General features: G+C 49.1%; 3 protein-coding genes and 1 pseudogene across 4 annotated transcripts in view; 1 reads left to right on the top strand and 3 right to left on the bottom strand.

Moving 5' to 3' along the window:
- LOC143955900 (uncharacterized) overlaps nucleotides 1-16,114 on the top strand; it is a 184,872-nt gene that overhangs the window by 108,637 nt on the left and 60,121 nt on the right. The gene's annotated exons all lie outside the window — the stretch shown is intronic.
- Nucleotides 1-16,114, bottom strand: part of LOC143956081 (uncharacterized) — a 64,918-nt gene that overhangs the window by 14,396 nt on the left and 34,408 nt on the right. The gene's annotated exons all lie outside the window — the stretch shown is intronic.
- On the bottom strand, nucleotides 87-6,424 carry LOC143955843 (uncharacterized). Its single transcript, XM_077465961.1, has 7 exons — nucleotides 6,343-6,424; nucleotides 2,541-2,655; nucleotides 1,319-1,453; nucleotides 1,083-1,220; nucleotides 787-1,002; nucleotides 496-708; nucleotides 87-340 (listed from the first exon to the last, which is right to left on the bottom strand). Exons 2-7 carry the CDS (start codon nucleotides 2,634-2,636, stop codon nucleotides 140-142), a joined length of 999 nt encoding a protein of 332 aa, XP_077322087.1. The 5' UTR covers nucleotides 2,637-2,655; nucleotides 6,343-6,424; the 3' UTR covers nucleotides 87-139.
- Nucleotides 13,474-13,565, bottom strand: LOC143956422 (U2 spliceosomal RNA; annotated as a pseudogene).

Raw genomic sequence — 16,114 nt, 5'->3', positions numbered from 1 at the left:
TCTGTGTTATCATATCTTTGCTACTGTAACTAGGAGTGACCCACAACCTAATACTGCCAGCTGAACCACAAATAGGGTATCAGTACAGGGAGGGGACCATTATCAACCTATTATTGGCTGATATCACTCAGCTCCCGCCCTACTCTGGACCAATCAGTGAGCAGTAACAGAGCAGAGATAAGAGAAGAATATATGATGGGTCACCTGTGCTGATCTCTGTAGGAGTGTCCTCCTCTATGAATGTCCTCGTCATTCCAGCCTCCTCCGTATATTGCTGATCATCCCTCACATACGTCTCTTCTACTTCATCCTCAACTTTCATCTTCATCAGATCTTCACCCTAAACCAACAGAATGGCAGAAAATAACATCTGTAACATAGAAGTATTTATGATGTGAGATCACATAGAAAATATCATCTTGTAGAGTCCACACATCATCTCCACATGTCAGAGTGTTCAATCACTTTATGTTCCCGACCCTCAACTCCACCTACCTGATGATGGTGGGGGATGGTGTGACCTTCCTGTGTGGAATACAGAGGACGGGGACCTCTCTTTGGTGGGTTTCTCTTTTTAGGTGGCTCTATCATAACATCCTCATAAAGATCCTCGTGTCCTTCAGAAAACTCCTTCATCACACCATACTCCGCATCCTCCTCTTCATACTCTTCTTTAACTACAATATTATAATCCCTGAGGTTTCCACTCTAAATATATAAAAACATTTATTATAAGAAACAAGCTTGTGTATAAATTATAACTACCAATGATTGTTCCTCATCTACCTGATGATGGTGGGGGATGGCGTGTTCTTCCTGTGTGGAATCCCGGGAATACAGAGGACGGGGACATCTCTCTGGTGGGTTTCTTTTATTAGGTGTTTTCATCATATCCTTATAGAGATCAGTGTGTCTATTGAAAAGCTCCTCCATTACTCCATACTCCTCATCCTCCTCTATGTACTCTTCTTTAACAATAATACAGTCCCCGAGGTTTCCACTCTAAATTTGTAATAAAACATTTACTGTAACAAACATATCTGTGTATAAATCATAACTACCCGTTATTGTTCCTCATCTACCTCATCATCGTGTGGGATGGTGTGACCTTCCTGTGTGGAATCCCGGAAGTACAGAGGACGGGGACATCTCTCTGGTGAGTTCCCATTACTGGATCCATCCATGACGTCCTTGTAGAGATTATGTTCTTCTAAATACTCCTACATACAGAAGTAGACATATATGATACAGTCACCATCCAGACACATCCCTTGTCTGTTACTGGATAATGTCCCAGAATTCCCAGAATCCTCCTCACCTCTCCTGTCAGCAGCTCCATCATCTTCTTGGTGACTTCTAGAATCTTCTCCATGTTGTGTCTCTCAGGTTTTAGGGAGTCACATGGAGGCACTGTGATGGTCATATGATCACCGGACTTCACAAGAGGAAATCTCTGTATTGGAGAACCAATAGGAACATCATGTTAGAATCCCAGAATCCTCCTCACCTCTCCAGTCAGGTCTGTGTTTTATTAATAGAGATGAGAGTGATGTCATGTGACCTCCCAGAATCCTCCTCACCTCTCCGGTCAGGTCTGTGTTTTATTAATAGAGATAAGAGTGATGTCATGTGACCTCCCAGAATCCTCCTCACCTCTCCGGTCAGGTCTGTGTTTTATTAATAGAGATAAGAGTGATGTCATGTGACCTCCCAGAATCCTCCTCACCTCTCCGGTCAGGTCTGTGTCTTATTAATAGAGATAAGAGTGATGTCATGTGCAGGGCTGGACTGACAACTCATGGGGCCCCCGGACAATAGGTGATTATGGGGCCACACAGTATACACAGACATGTTTCTATTGGCTGAGAAGGTACTGGAGAGGCGGGGCAGCTATAATCTTGTGATTTTTAGACCGAAAGGATGTCGGTAAGGGACATTTCAGACACAGAGGTAAATAAAACACAGATTTTTACATACTGTCCCTATTTTTACTGAGGCTGACAACCCTGATGGGGCCACCTAGTGGCCCAGGGCCCTCGGGCAGTGCCCAAGTGGCCGAATGGTCAGTCCGCCCCTGGTCATGTGACCTCCCAGAATCCTCCTCACCTCTCCGGTCAGGTCCGTGTTTTATTAATAGAGATAAGAGTGATGTCATGTGACCTCCCAGAATCCTCCTCACCTCTCCGGTCAGGTCTGTGTTTTATTAATAGAGATAAGAGCGATGTCATGTGACCTCCCAGAATCCTCCTCACCTCTCCGGTCAGGTCTGTGTTTTATTAATAGAGATAAGAGTGATGTCATGTGACCTCCCAGAATCCTCCTCACCTCTCCGGGCAGGTCTGTTTTATTAGTAGAGATAAGAGTGATGTCATGTGACCTCCCAGAATGCTCCTCACCTCTCCGGGCAGGTCTGTTTTATTAGTAGAGATAAGAGTGATGTCATGTGACCTCCCAGAATCCTCCTCACCTCTCCGGTCAGGTCTGTGTTTTATTAATAGAGATAAGAGTGATGTCATGTGACCTCCCAGAATCCTCCTCACCTCTCCGGTCAGCAGGTAGATGATCTCCAGGGTGAGGTTTAGTATCCTCTCAGTCATGTGACTCCGGTCCTCCTCCATCCTCATTGGTGGAGTCATGTGATCTATGTGGGTTTCCCTGTAGACGGATAACAGACAATGATCTGGACTGTACAATATTAGGATGGGGGTGGACGGGGGATAATATGAGGGCCTCTATCATGTAAGAATGGTCCCCAGTTTGATTACACACAGAAGCACATGCGGTTTAGTGTTCGCTATGGTTTTGGGACTACAGACTCCCTCAGTACACATCTTCCCCCCAGGCTGACCTGTACAGACTCCCCCCAGTTCACCCCCCCAAACTACAGATCCTCCCCCTCCCAGTCTGTCTGCAGTAAAGTTTCAGATGCAGTGAAGCAAAGACTTGGCATTCCTGCCGGTATTCTACACAGTCACATTCCTTTTTCGGAGGAATGCGCACATGGCCGATGCACGAGGTGCACTAGGAATGTGCCACCATGCACTGGTGCATGTGTTCGAGCAAAATTTATCTCAAATGGCCTTTATAAAGGGAGTTTGCTGCCTCCAGAGATTGCTGGTTGATCTTCCTCTCTCCAGTGGGCTTGCTCCTGTGTTTGTGGATTCTCCGTTACCGACTCAGCTTGCTCTTGGACTGGTCTTCTGCCTGCCCCGTGGTTTGGCCCCCGCCTTGCTTAACGGACTTGCTTGCTCTGCTCTCCTGTCTATTACTCTGGGCGATCCTCCTTACTACGCGTTGTCCTAACATCCATACCTGGTACCCGACCTCGGGTCGGAACTGGCTGTGCTTTTGCCTTCTACTCTACCTGTGACCTGCTACTTACCACAGGGGCCACCTGCCTCCAGTCGCTGCACCAGTCCTCCTTCATCTGCTCCAGTGCCTCCGCTGACGACCTGCATTCCTTGACCAGCAACGCTCCAGTCGGGACATCCTCTCCAGCAGTTCCAGGAGGCGGCTGCTTCTTTTAGCCCAGCACCTCCTGTTCTCCCTTTCAGGGGTGCCTGGAGCATAGCCGCAAAGGGAAGCCCTCTCACCATTTAGCCTCCAATTGGGTATGTGATAACAACTCTTCAGTAGAGACACGCTTCCCTGCCTAATCCTTAGCACAGACCCCCCCCCCCCAAAAAACAGACTCCCTCAGTGCAGACCCCCCCAGAACAGACTCCCTCAATAGAGACACCCCCCCAGTCCAGACCTTCCTCTCCCAGTCCAAAGCCTCCATACAGACCTCCCCAGTACAGCCCCCTTCCCGGTCTATCCCCTCTGTACAGACCCTCCCCAGTACAAACCTTCCTCTCCCAGTCCAAAGCCTTCATACAGAACCCCCCTCATTACAGCCCCCTTCTTGGCCTATTCCCTCAGTACAGACCTTCTCCTCCCAGTCCAAGGCCTCCATACAGACCCCCCCCTCCCCAGTACAGCCCCCTTCCCGGTCTATCCCCTCAGTACAGATCCTCCCCAGTACAGACCTTCTTCTCCCAGTCCAACCCCTCCCCCCCAAGTACAGCCCCCTTACCGGTCTATCCCCTCTGTACAGACCCTTCCCAGTACAAACCTTCCTCTCCCAGTCCAAGGCCTCCATACAGACCCCCCCCCCCCCCAGTACAGCCCCCTTCCTGGTCTATCCCCTCAGTACAGATACTCCCCAGTACAAACCTTCCCCTCCAAGTCCAAAGCCTCCATACAGAACCCCCCTCATTACAGCCCCCTTCATGGCCTATTCCCTCAGTACAGACCTTCTCCTCCCAGTCCATCCCCTCCATACAGACCTCCCCAGTACAGCCCCCTTCCCGGTCTATCCCCTCTGTACAGACCCTCCCCAGTACAAACCTTCCCCTCCAAGTCCAAAGCCTCCATACAGACCCCCCCATCCAGTACAGCCCCTTTCATGGCCTATTCCCTCAGTACAGACCTTCTCCTCCCAGTCCATCCAGTACAGCCCCTTTCATGGCCTATTCCCTCAGTACAGACCTTCTCCTCCCAGTCCATCCCCTCCATACAGACCCCTCCCCATCCAGTACAGCACCTTTCATGGCCTATCCCCTCAGTACAGATCTCCCCAGTACAGACCTTCCCCTCCCAGTCCAACCCCTCCATACAGACCCCCCCATCCAGTACAGCCCCTTTCATGGCCTATTCCCTCAGTACAGATCTCCCCAGTACAGACCTTCCCCTCCCAGTCCAACCCCTCCATACAGACCCCCCCCATCCAGTACAGCCCCTTTCATGGTCTATTCCCTCAGTACAGATCTCCCAAGTACAGACCTTCCCCTCCCAGTCCATCCCCTCCATACAGACCCCCCCCCATCCAGTACAGCACCTTTCATGGCCTATCCCCTCAGTACAGATCTCCCCAGTACAGACCTTCCCCTTCCAGTCCAACCCCTCCATACAGACCCCCCCATCCAGTACAGCCCCTTTCATGGCCTATTCCCTCAGTACAGACCTTCTCCTCCCAGTCCATCCCCTCCATACAGACCCCCCATCCAGTACAGCCCCTTTCATGGCCTATCCCCTCAGTACAGATCTTCTTCTCCCAGTCCAACCCCTCCCCCCAGTACAGCCCCCTTACCGGCCTATCCCCTCAGTACAGAACCTTTCCAGTACAAACTTTCCTCTCCCAGTCCAACCCCTCCATACAGACCCCCCCCCCCCAGTACAGTCCCCTTCCTGGCCTATCCCCTCTGTACAGACCCTCCCCAGTCCAGATCCCCAAAGTACAGATCCTCCTTCTAGTAAACCCTTCGCTACAGAACTCCCCCCAGTACAGTCCCCTCTCCCAGTCTAAGCCCTGCATACAGAGCCCCCCCAATACAGTCCCCTCTCCCAATCTAAGCCTTGCATACAGAACCCCCGCAGTACAGTCCCCCCTCCTGGACTATCCCCTCAGTACATCCCCCCCTCCTTTAAGCCTATACCACCCCTCAGTACAAACCCCTCCCCAATCAAAAGCCATTGCAGACTTCCTTTTAGCTTAGATCTCATTTCCAATCATTGGCAGTTCCCGAGTGAGGGAAGTCCACCCCTCGGCTGTGTCACATGACCCGGAGCCGAGAACAACTGCCGCTGTCAGTAGGGTGGCCACCTCATCCCTTGAAACTCGAAACCCCTATGAATTACACGGGTTCTGCGGCTGATTAAGGTGGTAATTAAACTTACTCGGTGCCTTATCTCCATTAAATCGGCCTCAGAACCCGTGTAATTCATATGTGTTGGGGTTTAAAGGGATGGAGGTGGCCGCCCTGGCTGTCAGACAGAAGTTGTGGCGCAAAGGCCTATAATAAGAGCCCTACAGTGCCACTTCTGCCTGTCGGACAGCAACACAAAAAAAAGGAAAAATGTTGGGTGAGTGGCCGTCCAGCACTGCAGAGTATCGGTAACGAGTGCGGTCGGCGACCCACCCCCCTGCCCCCCCCACAAGAGCGCCACTGTCTGCTGGATCTGAAATTCCATTCTCTATGTAAAGTCTGTTTTGTTTTTGAAATTTTTTTACTTCATTTTTATTCTCCCTTTCAAAGAAAACCGAAGAGGATTCCCTTTATGTCCAAATAAAAAACCCCCGATCCCAGAATCTGAGAACATTGAATCTCCAAATTGAAGAGAACCTTGCGGCCCGGTAAGTGGGGGAATGTTCTGACCCTGAAGGGGTTAATCTAGGTTTCCACACTATATATGTGTGTATCATCATCTGCTGGAGATAAAAGATGTCACAGTGACTATGGAGGAAGAGGACGGACATGACGGGGGGTTACTGGGTGTAAATAGAAAATAAGATCTTATTACCTCCTCTACTGCCACTTCCAGCAATGTCTTCTCTTTACTTCCTCCCGGCTCACCTCTCACCCGGAACATCCTGTCTGTACCTGACATCACTTCCTGTTTGTCTTCCATAGAGTCTTCCTATCTCTATGGTAGGTGAGAGCCCCACCTTGTGGCGCTCAGAGGCAACGCACCCTCCGAGAAACGTCTCGTAGTGTAAACACCGTGTTTCGTCAGATTAGGCGACAATTAGTCGCGGAAGTGACGTTCCGTCGCCACCATCTTGCTGCACCCAGCACTCGACCGCGGTAAGGATACACTGAGAAGGGGGTGTTTCGTCAAATATGGCAACCTACGGCGCCGGATTCCCCCGAGCCGTCAGAATACGTAACAGAGGTGAAGTTCCGTCGCCGCCATCATCTTGCTACATCTTGCACTTCCCTACAGTAAGCATACGCTGAGAAGGGGAAAGCGGACATCTTGTTACACCCACCGGAGTTGTGCATTTTATACTTATTTTTAACATTAAAGTGAGTTTCTATAGTGAAATACAGGACTTAGAACTCCGTCTGATTGGTTAGATGTTGAATTTTAAAAGCAGTGGCAAGCTTGCTCACCTCAGTTTGCTGATCTGACAGAAGTTCGCTGCTTTTAAAATTCAACATCTAACCCAGTGATTCTAAACCAGGGTTCCTCCAGTGGTTGCTAGGGGTTTATTTAGCATTGGGTAATTTCTGCCTCTCAGATAAGTTCCCACTGACACCATTGATCTTTTTAGCTCTCTGTAAGGAGGTAATTCTTCCTAATGACCACAAGTGTAAGGACCATTCTTCCCACTGACCATCACACTAATGTATCATGAGTTGTAGATTTCTCATTTTTAACAAGGGTTCCCTGAGCCCGGAGAACCATTTCAAGGGTTCCTCTGTGTTGAAAAGGTTGAGAAAGGCTGTTCTAACCAGTCAGACGGAGTTCTAAGTACTGTATTTCACTATATAAACTCACTTTACTGCTAAAAATAAGTGTAAAATGGAAAACTCCGGTGGGTGTAACAAGATGTCCGCTTTCCCCCTTCTCAGTATGTCCTTACTGTAGAGCAGTGCGGGGTGTAGCAAGATGGCGGCGACTAAAGGTCACTTCCATTACACATTCTGACACGTGGTTTAATCTGATTAATCATATGGGCAAGCTATGCATACACAGTGCGAAATTTCTCAGCGGAAAACGTCACTTCCGTAGCCAAATGTGATGGGTCGCTGAATGTGACGAAACAGGGGCAAGCGGACATCTTGTTACACCCACCGAAGTTTTACATTCCTGTCAGAAACCATGAAATCAAGGAAAGACAGAAGTACAGTTAAAACACACTTGTTTATAATAATAAAAGTAAAAAGAACAAACGTAGTCAAAACTTAGCCAAAGTTCAGTAACCGTCGGGAACGGATAGTCAGCCAAGCCAGAAGTCAGGGATCGATGTAGTGGAACAGTAAGCAGGATCTGGAGCCAGAAGGGACGTCAGCAAAGCAAGTCTTGAAAAGGAATGCAGGAGATAGTTTCTGTGATGTTGACCAATGCGAAGGCAGAGATCATCTGGACTGGACGGCTTAAGTAGGCAGGATGGACGAACCGGATCATCAACAGCTGAGTAACTGTGGAGAGATAGGAGCTGGCAATTAGCCGGTGGGTGTACCAAGATGTCCGCTTGGCTCCTTCACGGTGTATCCTTACTGTGGAGGAGTGCTGGGTGTAGTAAGATGGCGGCAACAGAACGTCACTTCTGTGACAAATTTTGATGGCTCACCAAATCTGATGAAACACTGGCCTTGTGCTGTGTGTTTATGTACAGTACATCCTTACAGATGGGGTCATCTCCACTCCCTCCAAAGGGGAATAGGAATATATTACTTTTCGGGATGAGCGGAGGCAGTTTCTTTTGCCAAACGCTTGTTGAAATTAGCCTCTTATTTGCCTCGCAGAGATGCTTTGGTGAATGTTGAAAAGAACTGTCTACCTTGAGAAAAAAAAAACCTTCCCATGTTGCTTTGGAAGACCTCTGACACCCCTGAAGACCCTCCTGGTAACCAACCAGTGACTGTTCACCCTTTAAAAGCCAGGCTTCCTGCCCTTGTTCCCTTTGTAGGTTAGTGGCTGAGGTCGGGGGTGTTGGAGAGCTCAAGAAGCTGTATTTTCTGGACTATACTATAAAAGTTGTATACAGTATGTATATATAACCTTTTGATGTTCCTATATTTATGAAAGAAGGCATCCTATAGAGCAGCCATCTCCAAACTGCGGCCTGGGGGCTGGATGTGGCCCTTTGCTTGCTTTTATGCCCCCCTCTGTCAGCAACCAATGGCACTATTACTACCACTAACACCAATGATGGAGTACTATACCTCCCACCAACACCAATGATGGAGCACTATACCTCCCACTAACACCAATGATGGAGCACTATACCTCCCACCAACACCAATGATGGAGCACTATACCTCCCACTAACACCAATGATGGAGCACTATACCTCCCACTAACACCAATGATGGTGCACTATACCTCCCACTAACACCAATGATGGAGCACTATACCTCCCACCAACACCAATGATGGAGCACTATACCTCCCACCAACACCAATGATGGAGCACTATACCTCCCACCAACACCAATGATGGAGCACTATACCTCCCACCAACACCAATGATGGAGAACTATACCTCCCACTAACACCAATGATGGAGCACTATACCTCCCACCAACACCAATGATGGAGCACTATACCTCCCACCAACACCAATGATGGAGCACTATACCTCCCACCAACACCAATGATGGAGCACTATACCTCCCACCAACACCAATGATGGAGCACTATACCTCCCACCAACACCAATGATGGAGCACTATACCTCCCACCAACACCAATGATGGAGCACTATCCTAATACCAATCATGGGGAATTGTTTACTCCCACTGATGACAGGACTTTTTCTTCTCCCACTGGCCAAAGTTTGAAGGGCGGTTAACTGGCCCTTTCTTTAGAAGGTTTGTAGACCCCCAGCTATTGAGACCTAACGGTAAATCAGAGTCAATGCACAAGATCTCCCACACAGTTCCTCCATCTAGACCAGCCTTTCTCAAACTTTTCAACACAGAGGAACCCTTGAAATAGTTCTTTGGTCTCGGGGGGAACCTCTGCTAAAAATTAGAACATCTACAACTCATGCTTTATTAGTGTGATGGTCAGTGGGAAGACTTACACTTGTGGTCATTGGGAAGACTTACCTCCTTACAGAGAGCTAAAACGATCAATGGTGTGAGTGGGAACTTATCTGAGAGGCAGAAATTGGCCAATGCTGAAGGAACCCCTACAACCTCTGGAGGAACCCTGGTTGAGAATAATACACCATATACAGTGCCATGTTAAAATCAAAAACGTAAATGTATTGTATTGGGATTTTATGTGATGGACCAACAGAAAGTGGCCCATAATTGTGAAGTGGAAGGGAAATTATAAATAGTTTTCAACATTTTTTACAAATAAATATGTGAAAAGCACAGCGTGCATTTGTATCCGGCCCCCTTAACTCTGACACCCCCTAACTAAAATCTAGTGGAACCAATTGCCTTCAGAAGTCACCTAATTAGTAAATAGAGTCCACCAATCAACATCCGCCTGGAAGAAAATCACCTGGCTTTTAGGAAAAAACTCAAGACCTTCCTCTTTTAGCAGATGATCAAAGCTCGCCACAGCGCCTAGAGGCGATTCAGTTCGCATTGTGCGCTATATAAGTATTTCATTCATTCATTCATTCACCTGTAATGTGCGTAAATTCAAGCTCAGTATAAAGATAGCTTCTTTTTTTTTTAAAGCCCGTGGTGTGTGAACACACTCCAAAAACTCCACCCGGTGCAAAGAAAAAGTGCACACCATAAAGTGAGACACAAAAACTGCACACCATAAAGTGAGACACAAAAAGTGCACAGGTTGTACACATGGTCCTCCTCCGAAGAGAAGGGACCTTTGCCCTGATCCTCCGGGGCGTTAGGCTCCCAACGGGGACTGAGGTACGTCACGTGGTCCATCTGTCCGAAAGCAGATGTACCCCACTCTCTAGACCAGTGATTCTCAACTAGGGTTCCTCCAGAGGTTGCTAGGAGTTCCTTCAGCATTGGGCTATTTCTGCCTCTCAGATAAGTTCCCACCGACACAAAAAGTGCACAGGTTGTACACATGGTCCTCCTCCGAAGAGAAGGGACCTTTGCCCTGATCCTCCGGGGCATTAGGCTCCCAACGGGGACTGAGGTACGTCACATGGTCCATCTGTCCGAAAGCAGATGTACCCCACTCTCTAGACCCGTGATTCTCAACCAGTGTTCCGTGGAACCCTAGGGTTCCTCCAGAGGTTGCTAGGGGTTCCTTCAGCATTGGGCCATTTCTGCCTCTCAGATAAGTTCCCACCGACACAAAAAGTGCACAGGTTGTACACATGGTCCTCCTCCGAAGAGAAGGGACCTTTGCCCTGATCCTCCGGGCCGTTAGGCTCCCAACGGGGACTGAGATACGTCACATGGTCCATCTGTCCGAAAGCAGATGTACCCCACTCTCTAGACCAGTGATTCTCAACTAGGGTTCCTCCAGAGGTTGCTAGGAGTTCCTTCAGCATTGGGCCATTTCTGCCTCTCAGATAAGTTCCCACCGACACAAAAAGTGCACAGGTTGTACACATGGTCCTCCTCCGAAGAGAAGGGACCTTTGCCCTGATCCTCTGGGGCGTTAGGCTCCCAACGGGGACTGAGGTACGTCACATGGTCCATCTGTCCGAAAGAAGATGTACCCCACTCTCTAGACCAGTGATTCTCAACCAGTGTTCCATGGAACCCTAGGGTTCCTCCAGAGGTTTCTAGGGGTTCCTTCAGCATTGGGCCATTTCTGCCTCTTAGATAAGTTCCCACCGACACAAAAAGTGCACAGGTTGTATACATGGTCCTCCTCCGAAGAGAAGGGACCTTTGCCCTGATCCTCTGGGGCGTTAGGCTCCCAACGGGGACTGAGGTACGTCACATGGTCCATCTTTCCGAAAGCAGATGTACCCCACTCTCTAGACCAGTGATTCTCAACCAGTGTTCCATGGAACCCTAGGGTTCCTCCAGAGGTTTCTAGGGGTTCCTTCAGCATTGGGCCATTTCTGCCTCTTAGATAAGTTCCCACCGACACAAAAAGTGCACAGGTTGTATACATGGTCCTCCTCCGAAGAGAAGGGACCTTTGCCCTGATCCTGCGGGGCGTTAGGCTCCCAACGGGGACTGAGGTACGTCACATGGTCCATCTTTCCGAAAGCAGATGTACCCCACTCTCTAGACCAGTGATTCTCAACCAGTGTTCCGTGGAACCCTAGGGTTCCTCCAGAGGTTGCTAGGAGTTCCTTCAGCATTGGGCCATTTCTGCCTCTCAGATAAGTTCCCACCGACACAAAAAGTGCACAGGTTGTACACATGGTCCTCCTCCGAAGAGAAGGGGCCTTTGCCCTGATCCTCCAGGGCGTTAGGCTCCCAACGGGGACTGAGGTACGTCACATGGTCCATCTGTCCGAAAGCAGATGTACCCCACTCTCTAGACCAGTGATTCTCAATCAGTGTTCTGTGGAACCCTAGGGTTCCTCCAGAGGTTGCTAGGAGTTCCTTCAGCATTGGGCCATTTCTGCCTCTTAGATAAGTTCCCACCGACACAAAAAGTGCACAGGTTGTATACATGGTCCTCCTCCGAAGAGAAGGGACCTTTGCCCTGATCCTCCGGGGCGTTAGGCTCCCAACGGGGACTGAGGTACGTCACATGGTCCATCTTTCCGAAAGCAGATGTACCCCACTCTCTAGACCAGTGATTCTCAACCAGTGTTCCGTGGAACCCTAGGGTTCCTCCAGAGGTTGCTAGGAGTTCCTTCAGCATTGGGCCATTTCTGCCTCTCAGATAAGTTCCCACCGACACAAAAAGTGCACAGGTTGTACACATGGTCCTCCTCCGAAGAGAAGGGGCCTTTGCCCTGATCCTCCAGGGCGTTAGGCTCCCAACGGGGACTGAGGTACGTCACATGGTCCATCTGTCCGAAAGCAGATGTACCCCACTCTCTAGACCAGTGATTCTCAATCAGTGTTCTGTGGAACCCTAGGGTTCCTCCAGAGGTTGCTAGGAGTTCCTTCAGCATTGGGCCATTTCTGCCTCTCAGATAAGTTCCCACCGACACAAAAAGTGCACAGGTTGTACACATGGTCCTCCTCCGAAGAGAAGGGACCTTTGCCCTGATCCTCCGGGGCATTAGGCTCCCAACGGGGACTGAGGTACGTCACATGGTCCATCTGTCCGAAAGCAGATGTACCCCACTCTCTAGACCAGTGATTCTCAACCAGTGTTCCGTGGAACCCTAGGGTTCCTCCAGAGGTTGCTAGGGGTTCCTTCAGCATTGGGCCCTTTCTGCCTCTCACATAAGTTCCCATCGACACCATTGATATTTTTAGCTATCTGTAAGGGGGTAATTCTTCCCAATGACCACAAGTGTAAGGACCATTCTTCAAACTGACCATCACATCAAATTTTTAGCAGGGGGTTCCCCGAGACCAGAGAACTATTTCAAGGGTTCCTCTGTGTTGAAAAAGTTGAGAAAGGCTGCTCTAGGAGGTCTGAAGAAAACAGAGCACCCCAAGTACTAGGTGGAGCTCCCCCGAAGAGAGATCCCACGAAAGAGGGCGAACCAAGCCAGAAGGCCATGTCCACCCCCTCCCAAGACGTTCAGGGCAGGCCCGAGGACCTAAACCCTACTAATCAAATGTGAAACGTGTACAAACCCAACAACCAAAAAAAAAAAGATATAAAGTGACAGACACAACAAACAACAAAAAGGAAAAGGGAGTTACGGCTCCCCTGGACTGCCACTCCAGGGGCACATACACCACGGGCTTCTTTCGGGACCCGGCCTTTGGCCAGACCTAGTGCCTCTCCATCCCCATCAGGAGGTAACCCTTCCGGCTTTCTCTGGCGGAGACCTATTAACGGCCCTCAGTTTGCCGAGCAGTCCGGTTTTGGCTCTCCCCGATACTAACCATCCAGGTTACCATTACACCAAGTGGATTTGCATAGCCACCGCCACCCCTAACCTACTGCCGCAGGTCAGGGACAATAGCACAGCGTCACCACTTGGTATCTTACAAGAACAGATACTACACTTGATCTTAGCCAAAAGGCCGAAAAGCTTTTTCACAGAATAGCTGACTTAATTCTGTGATAGTGAATACCTGTATCAGTATAACTACAACTGTTCTTTGAAACCCTCAGAGATCTGAGAACCTTAGTGAACAAACCGCACCACGAAGTCCAAGGAACACACCAGGCAGGTCAGGGATAAAGTTGTGGAGAAGTTTAAAGCAGGGTTAGGTCATAATAAAAAATCACAGAGCACTGTTTAGTCCATCATCCAAAAATGGAAAGAGTATGGCACAACTGCAAACCTACCAAGACATGGCCGTCCACCTAAACTGACCGGGCCGGGCAAGGAGAACATTCATCAGAGAAGAGCCAAGAGGTCCATGGTAAGTCTGGAGGAGCTGCTGAGATCCACAGCTCAGGGGGGAGAATCTGTCCACAGGACAACTATTAGTCGTCTCTCCACAAATCTGCCCTTTATGGAAGAGTGACAAGAAGAAAGACATTGGAGAAAGAAAGTCATAAGAAGTCCTGTTTGTAGTATGTGAGAAGCCATGTGGAGGACACAGCAAACATGTGGAAGAAGGTGATCTGGGTAAATGAGACCAAAATTGATCTTTTTGGCCTAGAAGCAAAACGCTATGTGTGGTGGAAAACGAACACTGCCCATCACCCTGAACACACCATCCCCACCGTGAAACATGGTTGTGGCAGCATCATGTTGTGGGGATGCTTTTCTTCAGCAGGGACAGGGAAGCTGGTCAGAGTTGAAGGGAAGATGGATGGAGCCAAATACAGGGCAGTCTTATGCCGCGTGCACACGACCCGACTTTTCGACAGACTAGGTCCGACGGTCTTCCTGACAGAATTTTGGAGGAGGTCCGACGGACTTTATGAACGAGCGGACTTGGCATCACACATGACCGGACTAAGTCCGTTCGAAAGTCTGTTCCTTTTGAACATGATGACGTAAAACGGGACTAAACAAGGAAGTTTAGCCAGTAGCCAATAGCTGCCCTTGCCTCGTATTTGGTCCGTCAGACTAGCACACAGACGAACGGTTTTCAGGCTAGAAAGCCGAGTCCATCGGACAGATTTGAAACGTTTTATTTCTAGGTCCGTCTGACTTTTGGGAAAAAAAGTCAGTTGGAGCCCACACACGATCGAATTTTCCGAAAAGGCAGACTTCTCCTTTTAGAGCTGAACGCGCACTGCGTTCTCATGTTAGCTCTCAGGTCCCCGTGACGATGTACACCTACTCTGTAACTTGGACGCTGAGCCTTGTGCATATCCACCTGTCTAGCGTACCACCGTTACCTCACTACCAGTAACGGTATTGGCTCCTGCCGTACACTTCACTTAACTCCTTCGTACCTGAGCACAGGCTGGAGACCTCGGTGGTACGAGTCTGCTCCCGTAGCTGTGGGAGACAGACTGCTCACAACAACAACCCCCCCCCCCCTCCTGCAAGAGGCTATACCACCCATCTCAGGCTTATCGACAGGCTACTAGTAGCTTCCGTTACCCTTGTGTCCTCACACTGTATTACTCTTCTACTGATGTCTTTGTACCCCAAAATACCTTAGTGACCTGAACTATGAAATGGTGATGGTTACTTGCATTACACCCCTTCCAGTAACTTCAGACCAGGCGGGAACAAGGTTTCAAAACTAACATGCGGGGACATTATTCTTCTCAACCTCCCTAATCCTAACTCAGGCTATGTGCTGCCCCGGCATACCTGCAAAGGAAGTTTCCATGTGTAGTACAGAGTCCATCAGTGGTATACTCCAGCAGTACTGATAACTTTTACATTTTCGACAGGGGTAAGCGACATTCTTCTAGTCCACACGGGTGCTGTTCTCCGTCTTTCTATCTTATAGGCACTCGGCCTCTGTGCTCGGGGGACTCAGGCCCGAGGGTTCCCTTTCTCCACACCACAGGCTCTGGACCTCTGTCCCTCCTTTTATAACACATGATAAGTGGGTTAGACCCAGAGAAAAACCCACCAAATTCTAAGAAAGGGGAAAGTATGAACTCCTACCCGCCCGCATCTAACTCCGGACAGGTCTGTGTTTTATTAATAGAGACAAGATGTCATGTGACCTCCCAGAATCCTCCTCACCTCTCCGGTCAGGTCTGTGTTTTATTAGTAGAGATAAGAGTGATGTCATGTGAGATAAGAGTGATGTCATGTGACCTCCCAGAATCCTCCTCACCTCTCCGGTCAGGTCTGTGTTTTATTAATAGAGATAAGAGTGATGTCATGTGACCTCCTCCCAGAATCCTCCTCACCTCTCCGGTCAGGTCTGTGTTTTATTAATAGAGATAAGAGTGATGTCATGTGACCTCCCAGAATCCTCCTCACCTCTCCGGTCAGGTCTGTGTTTTATATAATAGAGAGAAGAGTGATGTCATGTGACCTCCTCCCAGAATCCTCCTCACCTCTCCGGTCAGGTCTGTGTTTTATTAGTAGAGATAAGAGTGATGTCATGTGACCTCCTCCCAGAATTCTCCTCACCTCTCCGGTCAGGTCTGTGTTTTATTAGTAGAGATAAGAGTGATGTCATGTGACCTCCTCCCAGAATCCTCCTCACCTCTC

Source organism: Lithobates pipiens, unplaced genomic scaffold (genome assembly GCF_037356315.1).
Source record: "Lithobates pipiens isolate NorthernLeopardFrog02 unplaced genomic scaffold, aLitPip1_a1.2 Scaffold_35, whole genome shotgun sequence".
NCBI classification, from domain to species: domain Eukaryota; kingdom Metazoa; phylum Chordata; class Amphibia; order Anura; family Ranidae; genus Lithobates; species Lithobates pipiens.
The sequence above is the reverse complement of the archived record's forward strand: the minus strand, read 5'-3'. Positions and strand labels throughout refer to the sequence as shown.